Source organism: Protopterus annectens, chromosome 9.part0 (genome assembly GCF_019279795.1).
Source record: "Protopterus annectens isolate FY-2018-M chromosome 9.part0, PAN1.0, whole genome shotgun sequence".
Taxonomy (NCBI): domain Eukaryota; kingdom Metazoa; phylum Chordata; order Ceratodontiformes; family Protopteridae; genus Protopterus; species Protopterus annectens.
The window spans coordinates 877,089,570-877,105,118 of record NC_056743.1 but is presented as its reverse complement, the minus strand read 5'-3'; the positions used below and the strand labels follow the sequence as shown (position 1 = coordinate 877,105,118).

The 15,549-nt window shown below is 39.4% G+C and overlaps 1 protein-coding gene across 2 annotated transcripts in view; it reads left to right on the top strand.

The window, feature by feature from the left end:
• Positions 1 to 15,549, top strand: part of KIF5A (kinesin family member 5A) — a 980,629-nt gene that overhangs the window by 914,041 nt on the left and 51,039 nt on the right. For both annotated transcript variants that reach the window (XM_044083607.1, XM_044083608.1), the window contains 3 exons: positions 1,487 to 1,703; positions 3,015 to 3,174; positions 4,551 to 4,621. In XM_044083607.1, coding sequence (XP_043939542.1) covers positions 1,487 to 1,703; positions 3,015 to 3,174; positions 4,551 to 4,621 — 448 coding nt within the window. The remainder of the gene's footprint in view (positions 1 to 1,486; positions 1,704 to 3,014; positions 3,175 to 4,550; positions 4,622 to 15,549) is intronic.

Below are 15,549 nucleotides of genomic sequence, written 5' to 3'. Positions count from 1 at the left end.
GATCTGGTTTGCTGGTATCACAAAATCTAACTTCTGGAATGCTTGCAGCCCATTTCTAGTTACACAGTGGCGGCTGTCTATTTTGGTTACAGATACGGTTGTTCCTATTTAACATGAGCTACTGGATACAGTGCTGCACTTGCTGGTGGGATCATCCCCTTCCTCAGCAGTCACATACTTGCATCCTACCTTTGTGTTTTATTGCCCTGTATCCAGGTCTTGTAGCCATCAACTGTACCTACCCCAGAAATGTAGGCAATTACAATATATTGCAGAGTGAGTCCATGTACTTCCTTTTTAATTCTGTGACATTTTTCTGCAAAGGTCCAGTGAAACGTGAAGCAGTGATCAGGTGTCAACAAAGAAGCAAAGCTGAGGAACTCTGAGAGCTCAAGATATGCACTTAGGTGACTGTAAACAGAGACACCTGACGGGAGTGGGGTGGGTGGTGAAATGTGCTGGTGAGCTGGGCCAGGAAACTGTTGCAAGATGCTGAAATGTTGGCTACTGTGGGAGATGTTTGAGAATGTTCTCCATAAAAAACAAGGTTATAGCCCTCTGCATTAACCTGATTTTCCTGGCTACTGTTGATGTGAACAATGTGGATGGCAGGCAGTGTGATAAATCTTTAAGCCACATTGAACTACATAAGTGAAAAACAGAAGGATGATTCCTAACTGTTCTATGATTTCCACAATCAAACACCTATATTCATGTATTCACTTGATGAGGTACTTGCAGATGCTATGCCCTATTAGCAAGTGGGGTTAGACTGCCTAGCATGGTTAGCATCTTTTCTACATGACCTTTAATGTATGACCTTTGGCTCAATGGTGCAGCATTGCCTCTAACACCAGTTAGAGATTTAGAAATAATTCCAATTTTGGAGGGGAGTCGGTAAAGTGAAAGGTATAAGTTCACACAAGGTATTTGCCTATGGAGATCAGTTGAGAGAGGAAGAGAAATGGGTAAGGCAGAAGCCCCTACTTTGTCATGTGAATGACCATAGCCAGGCATACTGGTGGTAGTGGTTCTGCTAAAGCAGACACTGAGAAAGACCAGCACACTTATATCCTTTTAGATGGCCTCAGGTTTGAGAAGAGTGCTGAAATACTGATCAGTGTAAGATTTAAGTCAGCACCCTGTGATGCTTGGACCAATGGTTTCAGCTGTGCCCCTCCTCATTTACCAACCCTGGGGAACAGCAGCCAGTGATGGATAAGTTGTGTGAACAGTTGTAGAATATCCCCATGGAAAGCTAGAAAAAACAGTCAGAATAGCAAACTCTTGAAGGCAGATCTAAAAACAATACATTTGTTTAGTTTCTTTGACATATTAGACTGCCTTTTGAAATCAGAATGCCTAGAAATTCATTTTAAGGTATGTCACATTATAGACTTATATTGATAGGCACTGCCTCTTTTAAGTGGTGATTTTTGTTGAAGTCATCCATGGACATTGCTGCTTTCTGTTCTTTGTTTGTCAGCTGGTTCGTGACAATGCAGATCTTCGTTGTGAGCTTCCAAAATTGGAAAAACGTCTTCGGGCTACAGCTGAGAGAGTTAAGGCCCTGGAGGGTGCACTGAAGGAAGCGAAGGAAGGTGCCATGAAAGACAAACGACGCTACCAGCAGGAAGTTGACCGCATTAAAGAAGCAGTTCGCTTCAAGAATTCAGCAAGGCGTATGCATTCTGCCCAAATAGGTGAGACAAACTCTGTCTTTTGCAACAGCCTCATAAAATGGATTTAATGATCATGTCAATATTTCTTAGAATATTGCTTGAAAAAGTAGGATCAAATGAGAACTAATCAAATGTTCTCAGTTTTTTATCTTTTTAATACTACACCCAATATTTTGAACCACCATGGCCAAAATCTTTTCTAGTAATGAAGGTGTTGTCAAATCTCTAATTTTCCAACCAATATAATTGTTAAAACGGGTAGAAAGTATGACATATTTTTAGTAGATGAGTAGGAAATTACAGAATGGTTGTATTTTGAGACTTTTGTGTCAATATTAAGAAATAAGTTGAAGTAGCAAATTGAGTTTGTTTGTTTGTGTCTTTCGTCTGTATGTAAAAACTGGGCTTTCCACACTGATGCTGTATTTTATGTTGTGTAACAACTAGCAGAAATTATTTTTCTATATGTTTTTCATCTCCATGGTTTCTGGCTATCAGGTCTGTCAATTTCAATCTTGAATATATTGTTCCCATATATTGGGGTATCTCTTTCATGGAGGTGAGAGCCGACCAGAGCAGCTGCCATCCAGGCAGCCATGGAGATGGTTTATGCCATCACCCATCATCCTGGCATTGAGGGTATTTTTAGTGAGAGCCTAATCTCACCCCTGATAGCTAATGTGAGTCACATGCATCAGCTTAGGGCCTCCTACATTCTCTTTGTTTATTTGTGTGCTGCTACTCACATGCTAATGACCGCTGCCATCACCAGCTTGGCTCAACTAAGTCCACATCACTGGTTCTGTCAGTTTTCAGTGGTGCCCAAGCCTTTGCTTGCATGGTGATAATTAGTCGACTGAAGGCACGTCTACTTCTCCCTAGCATGGCATGGCCACTCACTACCATGCTGTTCTACCTAACTCTTCCTGTACCCAAGCCACTGTTTAAAATAAGGTTACCTGCATCATATTCAGGTTTTTATCTCTCTGTGTGACAGATCCAAGTTAGCAGAGCTTTTTGTAACATTTTTCTCCTTTTTAAACGGAAAGTAATTCTAAATTTGCTTCAGCAGTTGCGGAAGGTGTCTGATGTGACAAACAGGTAAGCTATGTCAAGAGTCGTCCAGTTATACTTTTATCATGACTTCATTTCCAGCCTTAGACTAATCCTACTTTGCTGCATTGCGTGATCCTGATCTGTGTTGCTCTGTTTGGGTGAAAAAAGATGATGTTGTGACACAGTGCATGAAAGAGTGGTGCAAATCTTCTGTCAGACTGTTATTCATTTTACACTGTGTATAATTGTTTTTTTTTTTTTTTTTTGGTGCTGTAGCAAAGCCAATTCGACCAGGCCATTACCCAGCCTCTTCTCCTACTAACCCCTTTGGGATACGAAACCATGACAACATAAGTTACACCAACAGCCTCTTCCAGAACTACCAAAACCTATGCATACAGAGTGCTGGCAGAACAACACAGGTTCAAGACAAGCTGTAAGTACCAGACATCAGACTTAGCATGGATAATGCCTCTCTTGCTTTGTGTTTAGCCTCAACCAAATCAGGACAAGCATACAACTGTCAAATATGTGTACTACTATTATTGGGTCCATTGGTGAAATGATTCTATGTTTATTCACTGGTACAGAGGAAGCTTCTCATATATACAATCAAAATATGAGTGACACCCCCCCAAAAATGAAATATATATGATTATGTGAGTTCAGAATCAGATGACCAAATGGGTTGGGGCCAAGCTTGAGTGGCACTGGGCAACTCTTTGTTCCTTAGTGGGGTATGGATGGGATAGGGAGCTTGAGTTGTCTAATACAGCAGAACATGTAAGTAGAAAGTGACAGGGTACGTTGGATAATGTACACCAAAAACGCATGGAAAGCATGTACAGGTGAATATCCAATGTGTGTGTGTTAGTGTTAGCATGTAAGCAGTCATTAACATCACCTCACATCAGGCGTGTGAGGTTGGGAGGAACAAGTATGTCATGCTAAAGTACTAGACCCTGCATCTTAAACAGCAGCTATTTGTTTCAAAAGGAGAACAAAGACTGGATGAATTGTATGGTTGGGAACAAAAATAATAGAATAAGGAAAAATGTTTTCAACTTTTTTGTTAATTTTTATATGTGTGTGATCTTGTTCAGTATTCTAGGGAGTAAGGTATGGAGAGCTGTAGCCCTATAACTTATTTCATGCAGTCCCGTGGATGCCTATGTATACATTATTGCCTCTTTCACTGAGAAATCATGTCTTCCTTTTCTTATACACTTTTGTTTCACATGAGGTACAGTACTATCTGTGTATCCATACAGAGTAGCTTTGTAAACAGATTGATCTGCATTAGCACTCTCTCTGTATAAAACACAAATTAATAATTGTTTTTTTTCTTTGCAATATAATAGCACATGCTATAAACAGTAACCTGCCTTATTAAGTTTTAAGAATAAATTTTTGAAATGAAATGCAGTATCTTGCCTTCTTTCTTTCTTAATTCCTTGTTCCATAGCACTAGCATCATGACTGCTTCCATAGTCTTATTATTAACATAACAGGTGAGTTTCTGTGCCTGAGTCAGGAGCGACACAGACATACGGCTACACCTAAGCAGGAGTTAGGTATCCAGATGTTCTGGCTGAACTGAGTCATCTGTTTTAAGCACAAAGGCTAAAACAAAAACACACTGTCCATAATGATACCAGTTTGTCTGTTGTTTGATCCTCAGAAAGGTTTCTTTTATCCTGTTAGGTATTATGGTAACTGTTTATGGAAGGTGGTAAGAGTGATGTTATTACTGGGGAAATGTTGGTTTGATGAAACTTGTTGTAGTTATGTTTTTTCTTTGTCATGTCACAGATTTGTAAATGGTGAAACAGTTCCTTCCTGCTGTTCCCTGGACCAGTATCAGCATTCCAAAGTGGATAATGGTGAGTGACACACATGCACTTGCACTGTGTATGGCAAAGCAGATATGTTTGTTGATCTTTCACATGCACAGATGTTGGCACACATACATGTGCACACATTGCACGCACATACATGCATGCACACATTAAACACGTGCGCACGAGCACACACATGGTGCTTAAAATCCTCCACTTGGAGTAGCTACACACCTCCCACAAGCAAGCTACTCTTTTCCAAGAAAGAACCACAACATCTAACTTGGATTTACTGATTTAAATCCCAGCTGCTTAATACTCACTACTAAGCAGCACCAATGCATGCCAGAGATCCTACTCACATGATGCCAAAAGGCCAGCATTGTTCATACTAGCAAATAAGCAGTTCTATCATCACCAAACTGGATGCTGTATGCATACATAATTCATCTTAAAGTCCTGTCCAAGACAATAATGATGCAGCAGTTGATGTGAGACCCCATGCAGTTGTTATATCACCTTTAACAAGATACCCTGGGATACATGCTCATATCCCTTCTCACAATGCAAAAAAAAATGTAGATTCATGCAAGGGCAGAGAGTTGATCCAGTGTTCTGTGACGACGTATTCTGCGTTACCTCTCCTGAATCAGAAGTTCAACCATATAATGAAGTAGTCTTTCTAGTACCTTGCCATTTGCTGTCCAAGAGAAGCTGAAGAGTATGATATTGTATAACTAGTGGACACCCTTCTTTCCCCTTTTTGAAAATGAGGATCACCACCAAGGGTGCAGTCCTTACCTTCCATACAATATTGATAAAATATGTTAATCATGACATAGAAACAGTTCCCACCATCTTCAGAATATATAGCCAGATCTCTTCACTCCTACTAACTGTTTAATCTCTGCATTGACCTCATTTACAGAAATAGACCCAATCTCACTGTCTCAAAGCAGAATATTTCTAGGAGCCCTGTGAGTTCCTCAGAGTGTTTCTTCAACCTCCAAACAGTGTCCTCAGTTGATTTTAGTGTTTCTGCAGCCCTGCTGTGAAGTTTTATCAATATCTGTCCCCCAAGTCACCAGATTAGTGTTATGTGTTCTTTTTATTAAAAAAGAACATTAGTTTTGCATTATTTAATGTTATTGAAACATATTAACATACCAAGCAAGGTTACTACACATGTACATGGCATAATAAAGCAGAGTACTGCTCTTACTGTATTCAGACATAATTTGGATGAATAAATAGGTAGCCCCAAATTCACCCCTGGCTGAGCACCAATGGCCTTCATGGATAGGGAAACATAAGTACCCAGCATTTACTTGTGCGTCCCATCTTTGGACATTTGTATTGCAAAATATAAGGGCTAATAATTAATTACCATGGGAATGCATGACTAGGCTTCTTAAGATCCTCAGAGATCAGTAGTCTAGTAATTACCTATGAACCTATGTACCCAAGTATCTTATGCTCCAACCTGAAAACAATGTCCCTTCAATGTTCAGCTATGAAATCAGAATGCTTTTGAAGCCATGCAAATGTGAAAGACTATATTCCAGCCCCCTTTAAGTCTTTTTAATAAAACTATTAGGAGATAGCAGCAGGATACAAAGCTACAAAATGCACCTAAGTTAGTTATTATGTCCTTGGGGAATTCTCTGTACCTTAATTCTGAATTTGACAGCAGCAAATTTTAGCCCTTTGCACATGGAGTTTTGCTGATGCCATGTTTGCAGCCACAAATATTTTGCCTTGTCTGCTGAAATATTTAAGATTTTTACCTCTGATATAAAGAGATCTTGCTAAAAATATATTTTGGACATATGCTGCATACTACAGCCTGAACAGAGGTTATATATTCACCTATAATGAAAATGAGTGCAGAGCAGTATGCTTGACAATGATAGTGAAATGCCTGTGAAAGCCTCCATTTGGTAGCGATGTATGATAGGCCATACAGCTGTCACTCTTTAAAACTTCTTAGCAATCCTTTCTGGGAATGACAAAAAGATACTCAGCTACAACATATACATAAGGCAGACATTCTTCCGTAAGTTCAAGTTTATTTTAGTGCTTATAGCTAAACACTTTACAAAAACTAGTAACTCAAACAGTATTACAAAAGCATTAATAACAACTACAAAAAACACAAGAATAAGTGGAATATATTTGTCACAGATACTTTCACCAAGTAATAATGGCAAATTTTAACAGTCATCATAACAACCTTGCAAACAACTTCCAGAGTGAATTCTAAGACCATAAAATCCCCCCAAATACTTGATTTTCAGCTACAATTCAATAAACTAGGCCACTCAGCAGCACTGGTACTGAACCAAGCTCTCCTCTTGCTTTCCAGCATCCATACCATCATCATCATCATCTTCTTTCGGCTGTTCCCATTAGGAGTCACCACAGCGGATCATTTGTTTCCATTTCTTCCTGTCCTCTGCCCTGTCCTCTGCATCTTGCTCTGTCACACCAATCACCTGCATGTCCTCTCTCACCACATCCATAAACCTTATCTTAGGCCTTCCTCTTTTCCTGTTACCTGGTAGCTTCATCATTAACATCTTTTTCCCAATATACTCAGCATCCCTCCTCAGCATATGTCCAAACCAGCGTAATCTTGCCTCTCTGGGTTTGTCACCAAACCTTCCAACCTGAGCTGACCATCTAATATACTTATTCCTAATCCTGTCCACCCCTCGTCACACCTAGTGCAAATCGTAACATCTTTAACTCTGCCACATCCAGCTCAAACTCCTGCCTCTTTGTTAATGCCACTGACTCCAACCCATATAACATAGCTAGTCTCACTACCTTCTTGTAGACCTTCCCTTTCACTCTTAGCGTAGTCATCTGTCACAAATCACTCCTGACACTCTTCTCCACCCACTCCATCCCGCCTGTACTCTCTTCTTCACCTCTCTTCCAAACTCACCATTACTCTGAACTATTGATCCCAAGTATTTAAACTCATCCACCTTTGCTACCTCTACTCCTTGAATCCTCACCATTCCTCTATCCTCCCTCTCATTCACACACATATATTCTGTCTTAGTCCTGCTGACCTTCATTCCTCTCCTTTCTAGAGCATATCTCTACCTCTCCATGATCTTCCCAACCTGTTCCCTACTCTCACTACAGATCACAATGTCATCTGCAAACATCATAGTCCACGGGGACTACTGTCTGATCTCGTCTGTCAACCTGTCTATCACCATTGCAAATAAGAAAGGGCTCAGAGCTGATCCTTGATGTAATCCCACCTCCACCTTAAACACATCCGTCACTCCCACCGCAGACCACACCACTGTCACACTACCCTCATACATATCCTGTACCACTCTTACATACTTCTCTGACACTCCCGACTTCCTCATACAATACCACAACTCCTCTCTAGGCACCCTGTCATATACTTTCTCTAAGTCTACAAAAACACAATGCAACTCCTTCTGACCTTCTCTGTACTTCTCCATCAACACTCTCAGAGCAAACATCGCATCTGTAGTGCTCTTTCCTGGCATGAAACCATACTGCTGATCACTAATCATCATGTCCCTTCTTAACCTAGCTTCCACTACACTTTCCCATAACTTCATGCTGTGACTGATCAATTTAATCCCTCTGTAGTTACTACAGCTCTGCATATCATCCTTATTCTTAAAAATCGGTACCAAAACACTTTTTCTCTATTCCTCAGGCATCCTCTCACTTTCTAAGATTTCATTAAACAATCTGGTTAAAAACTCCACTGCCATTTCACCTAAACACCTCCATGCTTCCACAGGTATGTCATCTGGACCAACAGCCTTTCCATTCTTCATCCTCTTCATAGCTATCCTTACTTCCTTCTTGTTAATCCATTTTACTTCATGATTCACTATCCCCACATCATCCAACCTTCTCTCCCTCTCATTCTCTTCATTCATCAACCCTTCAAATTACTCTTTCCATCTCCTCAACACACTCTCCTCGCTTGTGAGTATGTTTCCCTTATTATACTTTATCACCTTTACCTGCTGCACATCTTTCCTAGCTCGGTCCCTCTGTCTAGCCAATCGGTACAGGTCCTTTTCTCCCTCCTTAGTGTCCAACCATTCATACAACTCTTCATATGCCTTATCCTTAGCCTTCACCACCTCCTTCTTTGCTATGCACCTCATCTCCTTATACTGTTGTCTACTTTCTTCATCTGTCTGACAATCCCACTTCTTCTTTGCCAACCTCTTTCTCTGTATACTCTCTTGTACTTCCTCATTCCACCACCATGTCTCCTTGTCGTCCTTCCTCTGCCAGATGTCATACCAAGCACCTTTCTAGCCATCTCCCTTACTAGCTCTGCTGTAGTTACCCAGCTATTTGGTAACTCTTCACTGCCACACAGTGCCTGGCTTAACTCATCCCTGAACTCCACCTCACAATTACCCTTTTTCAATTTTCACCATTTGATCCTTCGTGCTGCCGTCACACTCCTCCTCCTCTTCTTGATCACCAACGTCATCCTACAAATCACCATCCTATGCTGTCTAACTACACTTTCCCTGGTCACCACTTTACAGTCTCAAATCTCCTTCAAACTGGCCCTCCTACATAAGATATAATCCACCTGTGTGCATCTTCCTCCGCTCTTGTATGTCACCCTATGCTCCTCCCTCTTGTTAAAATACATATTCACCACAGCCAGGTCCATCTTTTTCGCAAAATCCACTACCATCTGACCTTCTGCATTCCTTTGTTTAACACCATACCTACCCATCACTTCCTCATCCCCTCTGTTCCCTTCACCAACATGCCCATTGAAATCTGCTCCAATCACCACTCTCTCACCCTTGGGTACAGTCATCACCACTTCATCCAACTCACTCCAAAATTTTTCTTTCTCATCCATCACACACCCAACTTGTGGAGCATATGCAACTAACAACATTAATCATTACACCATCAATTTCCATCTTCATAAACATTACTCTATCTGACACTCTTTTCACCTCCAAAACACTCTTAGCATACTGTTCCTTCAGGATAACTCCTACGCTATTTCTCCTCCCATCCACACTATGATAAAACACTTTGAACCCACCTCCAATACACCTAGTCTTACTCCCCTTCCATCTGGTCTCTTGTACACACAATATACCAACCTTCCTTCTGTCCATCATATTGGCTAGCTCTCTCCCTATACCAGTCATACTGCCAACATTCAAAGTTCCGACCCTCACTACCACAGTCCTAACCTTTCTCCTCTCTTCCTGCCTTTGGCCATGCCTTCCACCTCTTCTCCTCCTTCGGCCAACAGTAGCCCAATTTCCGTCAGCACCCTGTTGGCTAACAGTACTGGTGATGGTCGTTGTTAACCCGGGCCTCGACCGATCCAGTATGTAAATATTTACTGGTGTCCGCATTAATTATTTGGTGAAGTTTTATGCCTGATGTCCTTCCTGATGCAACCCTCCCCATTTATCCGGGCTTGGGACTGGCACAAAGAAATGCACTGGCTTGTGCATCCCCAGTGGCCGGTGCTAACAATTCACAGAGTCCAGAAACATTCTCCTTCAGAAACTTAAAATTCTAAAATTTAACACCACAACACTGCTGCTTCATGTATATAGTCTCCTCACCCATGTCTATAACCATACCTAACTGTCTGCACACCAGGAACCCCAGCTGTAAAAAAACATGGACTGCAACAGAATCCGCAACCAGCAGGTAAACTAGATTCAAATTTCATTAGAATCAGTCCAACCACTGCCATCCAACAACAGCAGTAGCAAAATCAACATGCTAAAACTTGGCAAGAATATCCTCACAAGTTTTATTATATTGGTTTTGCTGCTCCACTGCCATTGTTGGGAGTGGAAACTACATGTAAGTTTAATTTTATTACAGGTCAGTGCTGAATTTGATAGCAGAAAACTGTTTTAAGCATGTGGAGATTTTGGTGATGTCAAGTATGCAGTCACAAATATGTTAGCTTGTCTTGTAAAAAAAAACGATGCATATGTATATGTTTCATTTGCTTGAATGTTTCTTTGAAATGTGACTTGCCAAATATTTTGGCTGATTTACAGTACCCCAAACTTGTAGAGTTAAACTTACTATTATACAATCTAAGTTAGTATGTATAAGGAGCAGAGGGTGTAGTGCGGGGGGGTCCTTGACCTCTAAAAAAAAAGTGTTTTTTTTTTTTAATGTTCAGCTTAATGTATGGTTGATTGTTTTTTGTCAGTTGTTTGACAGTCAGTAATAGGGGCTTTGAGTATTTTTTTATACTCCCATAAGTGTGTGTGTGATTTTATATATATATGTGTGTGTGTGTGTGTGTGTATAGTAACACACTACCAGTGAGCTTTTAGTTGCATACTCCTGCATTAACTACCTGTTAGAAAGTAGGGGCAAGAAACAGTTGTTTTGGTGAAAAAAACTTGGTTGCTTATCGGAATGGCAAAATGCCAGCAAAGTAAATGAGTTTTCTTTAGCAAACTTTACAGAAAACAAACTTATTAATAAAGTTTGGTTCATAGAATATTGACAGTCTCTATCTGGCAATCATTTTAAGATCTCAGATACTTTTAATAAATAACATTAGTATAGCAACTTTATTAAAATTAGACTACCTCATTTTTATGATAGTCCAGAAGGTCCTAGATACTCATATTTCTTAGTTCCCATGTCAGAAAATCCTGTCTAGCACAAGCATACAAGTAAAACAAGGAGTCAGTTCAACTCTAATTCACTTTCCATCTCTCTTTCTCTCTACCTTCCCCCTCTCTGTTTCTGTTGCTTGTTACAGTCCCCCAGAAGGCATTCAGTTATATACAGTAATTATCTATTTGTTTTCTATGGGAATAAGATACATAATCTCTCAGGTTGTAAATCTGTTCTTGTATTTTCTTCTCCATGAATGCCTGACAATGTCTTTACTGCATATCAGTAGCTATCTACCATCAGAAATTTACTGTGTGGTTTTAAACAGGCTGCACGCTGTTTCAAAAGTATTTTTATCCTGTTACGATTAAAATAATATGTACCTGACCCTGCCCCTCAATGTAGGCCTAGGGGATTTAATTATTGTTGTGCACAAGGTGTGTGAATATGGGAAAGGCTGTGTTGGCATTAATGTGGATGGTGCCAAGGTATTGAACCTTAAAGTAAAAAGGTTGCTAGTCTGTAGATGAGCAACTACTGCAAAAGAGCATGGCTGAAACTAAAGTAAAGGGACAATGCCACAAATAATATTTCAAGGATTCTAAAACCCATTTGATTGCTAGTGGCAACATTAATTCCATTAATGCAGATTGACTATTACAATCTGTAGGTTGTTTTTCACCATGGATTAACTGCTCCCAAACCCACTTCTGAGGCATCAGTGTAAAGGAACAGTTGAGAGTAGATATTACTGGGGCTGTTAAAAATGCTTTTGCCAGCCTTCTCACTCCACTTTCCCTTATATGTAAAGCTTTGATTCTTTGAATGAAGTTTTGTACTTCATTATTCTGGTGTCCTCACAGTCGTTCATCTTCCTGATAGTGATTTGTGTGATGGAAAAGCAGATTATACATTTCCTGTAATAGCATGATAGTCCTAGAAATGCTTTGGCTTAGTATTTGGTAATAGATGTTGGCCAGTTTTTCACAGCTTCAGCTTTCTCTGTCTGTGGTCTCACTACTCCCTGCTCAATGACAGGTCAGATAACTTGCTTCTGTCATTCTAAGTTTACATATGAAAGGGCTGGCCTTAGCCCTGCAGATCACAGTGCATCTAACACAGTCTACAACTTAAGTCAGTGACTTTCCAATTTGTCACTGAATAAGTATTATGACAATGTCTATGTGTACAGCAGCATATCTACTAAGAGGTCTTAACAGCCTGTCCATTAATCTCTGAAATATGGCCAGAACACCATGAAGACCAAATGCTAGAACTTCATACTAGAATAAGCCTTCTGGAGTTGAAAAAGGCAATTTTTCTCAGGTTTGCACTGCTAGTGGATTCTGGCAGTATCCCTTTGTAAGACCATGGATGGTTACGTATGTTATTGTGCAAGTCTTTCGATCAGTTTGTCTAACTGGGGCATCAAGTAAGCATTGATTTTTAACACTTCATTATTACAAAACCTGATACAGCTGTTGGGGTTAGGTGCCAATACCACAAGGCTATTCTAGACACTATGGGATTACTTAGTAACCTCTAGTTGTAACATCATTTATATTTCCTGACTTATGGCTTGTTTTTGTTCTTACAAGATTCTATAGGACTTCAACTTAACAATTTTTTTCAGGCAAGGGTAAAAAGCCATGTTAGATTAAGTTGGTTCTTTAAATGAAGTTTTGTACTTCATTATTCTGGGATCCTCACAGTCTTTCATCTTCCTGAATTTCATGCTCAATATCTGTTGGAATAAATCCCTTTGTGCACACCCTTGCCAACAAAACTTCCATCTTCTTCCAAGGTTTCAGTATGTTTATGCAATGAATTTTGCTCAGCCTTCATTTTACTGGGCTGGCAAACAACATAGTTAAGCTTCCCAACATTCTCTGTCACTATGTGTGGTCCCTGCCCAATCCAGAAATTTATTTTCCACAGTGGGTACTAGAATTAGTACCTTGTCTCCAGGCTGAATCTCTTATAGTCTGGCTTTTTTATTATTAACTCTGTTCCTGAGAATTTTGTGCCAAAACAGTTTTGAAGAGAGTAACTTCCTCTTCCCAAACCTCCTTTGGTATGTCCAAAACTCCTCTATTGTATTTTCGTATAGCAGCACAAAAGGTTTTCCCCCTGCAAAAAATTGTTATTTAAATTTTTTTAATGATTCAGTCTTTTCAGATTTGATCTAAAGAGATTGTTGTTTTTTCAGTTACTCATCGGTCAGTTTGCTCATTGATGAGACAATCACACACACACATATGTACATATATATATATATATATATATATATATATATATATATATATATACACGCACACACATACACGTGTCTGCGATATATATACTCACACACACACAAATATATAATCTCAGCATCATCTCAGTGAGATTCTGTAAACAATAGCATCAGTTATATGAAGATACTCACCAGAGCTTAAGAATGAATTCAGTTCCAGCAATGTTCCTGTTCTTACTTGTTGAGTTAACTGTACATTGAAAATAACTGTTCCTCCTTTTTAATTTCTCCAAATCTTTTGGGTTTCTAATACCATGATGGGTATGGACACCATTCCTAAATCAAAGTAGGATTAAAGTTTGTGAAATTAGTATTGTTTCAGTCTTTGATGTTAGCCAAAAGTGCTCATCGCAGCACCCGCATTGTGCCCAGAATTGACTCCTCCTGCAATTCATATGGCAATACATGTATTGATAGCGTATCTAAATAAGACTATAAATCCTTTTCATATGAGACCCATTGCTCCTTCTACTATTGGTACTGTCTGGGTATCCTTCTTCCCGATTGCCCTTGATTCTGCCTGCAAATCCTGGTATTTTATGTCTCTCTCTGTACATAAGACATTTTAATAACTGGGTGTAGCAATTTCAATGATGAATGCTACCTTTGTCTTCTTTTCATATTTATTTATTTATTTCCAGTTTGATAACCATGGAGGTCCACTGGGTTCAAGGAGCCCGGTTTCAGTGGAGGCCCGGGGAGAAAAGCTCCATATTACATAAAAGTAACAAGTAAAAATGTAGAGCAGGAACACAATAAGAGAAAGCTTAAAATAAAATGGTGATTTATTAAATCCAGGTAAAACGTAAGCGCTTTCAGCCAGAGCAATTTCCAGCCTTCATCAGACAAACAGCATAGGAGTGTGTGTTAAAACTTTAAATAGTGTAACAAGAATTTACTTTGCCAATCAACATAAAGTGCATTTCCTAGTACACTGTTACCATAGGAACATTAAAGCAGAAATACATTTACAAAGGAAATTTTCCGAAATGTTGTTTATATCTGAAAATAATAATGGAAATATGTTAAACCTAGTTTTAAACAATTACTAAGGTGTTCCATGTGAGAATCCGTAACTATTGTTTACTGTGAAAGGAATGTACAAACCAGTGAACAAACAAGTGCTGGTTATACCTTACAAAATATATTCATTTGTGCTACTAAGTGAATCAGTAATCCCCCTAGTGTAAGGGCAAATCAGGGCAAATTCTCACCTAAATGTACGTTTTTAAATCTAGATATTGTGATAAGCCCATGTCATGTGTAAAACTATTAGAGAGTCAAATGTGAAATAACTGAGTTGTGACTCGTTAGTTGTGTCATCGATTATATGATAACCACTTGAGCACACATTTGATGGACAGATTGTCGTTAATACCAGGTGTAAGATGTGCCCTAGTCCGAACTTGCCACATAAGTTCGTCGATCTCTAATTTAATTTGCCAAGGGCCCCCTCTGATTTCGGGAACCCTTTGATGCACAATGACAAAATTGAAAGTGTGACCAGTACATTCAATTGTATGTTTAGCTAAAGCATTATTAACATCGTGTCTGCTTACAGCATACATGTGTTCATAGATCCTGGTCCTAAATTTACGCTCCGTCTTTCCAATGTAAAAAGCTTTACATTGGTTACAGAGAGCGACGTAAACCACTGATTTGGATTCACAATTGAAAAAGTTGTTGACCTTATAAGTTCTATTATTGATGGTAACTTGTGGTCCTACCTTGATGAACTTACACTGGGCACATGCACCACATTTGTGCATGCCATGAGGTCGGTTCGAGATAAACCTGTTAGGTGGTCTTTCTAAAATAGCTTTAAGATTTTGGCCCCTCCTGTAAGTTAACTTGGGTCTCATACCCAAAATGTTTGAAAGGGTATTGTCATGATTAATGACGTCCCAATTTTTGTTGACAATTTCCCTGATTTTTTGAAAATCCAAGGAGAAAGTGTGTATGAAAGACACAATGTAATTGTCTTTTTCCAAACAGTTATTACTAGATGGGCCTGATG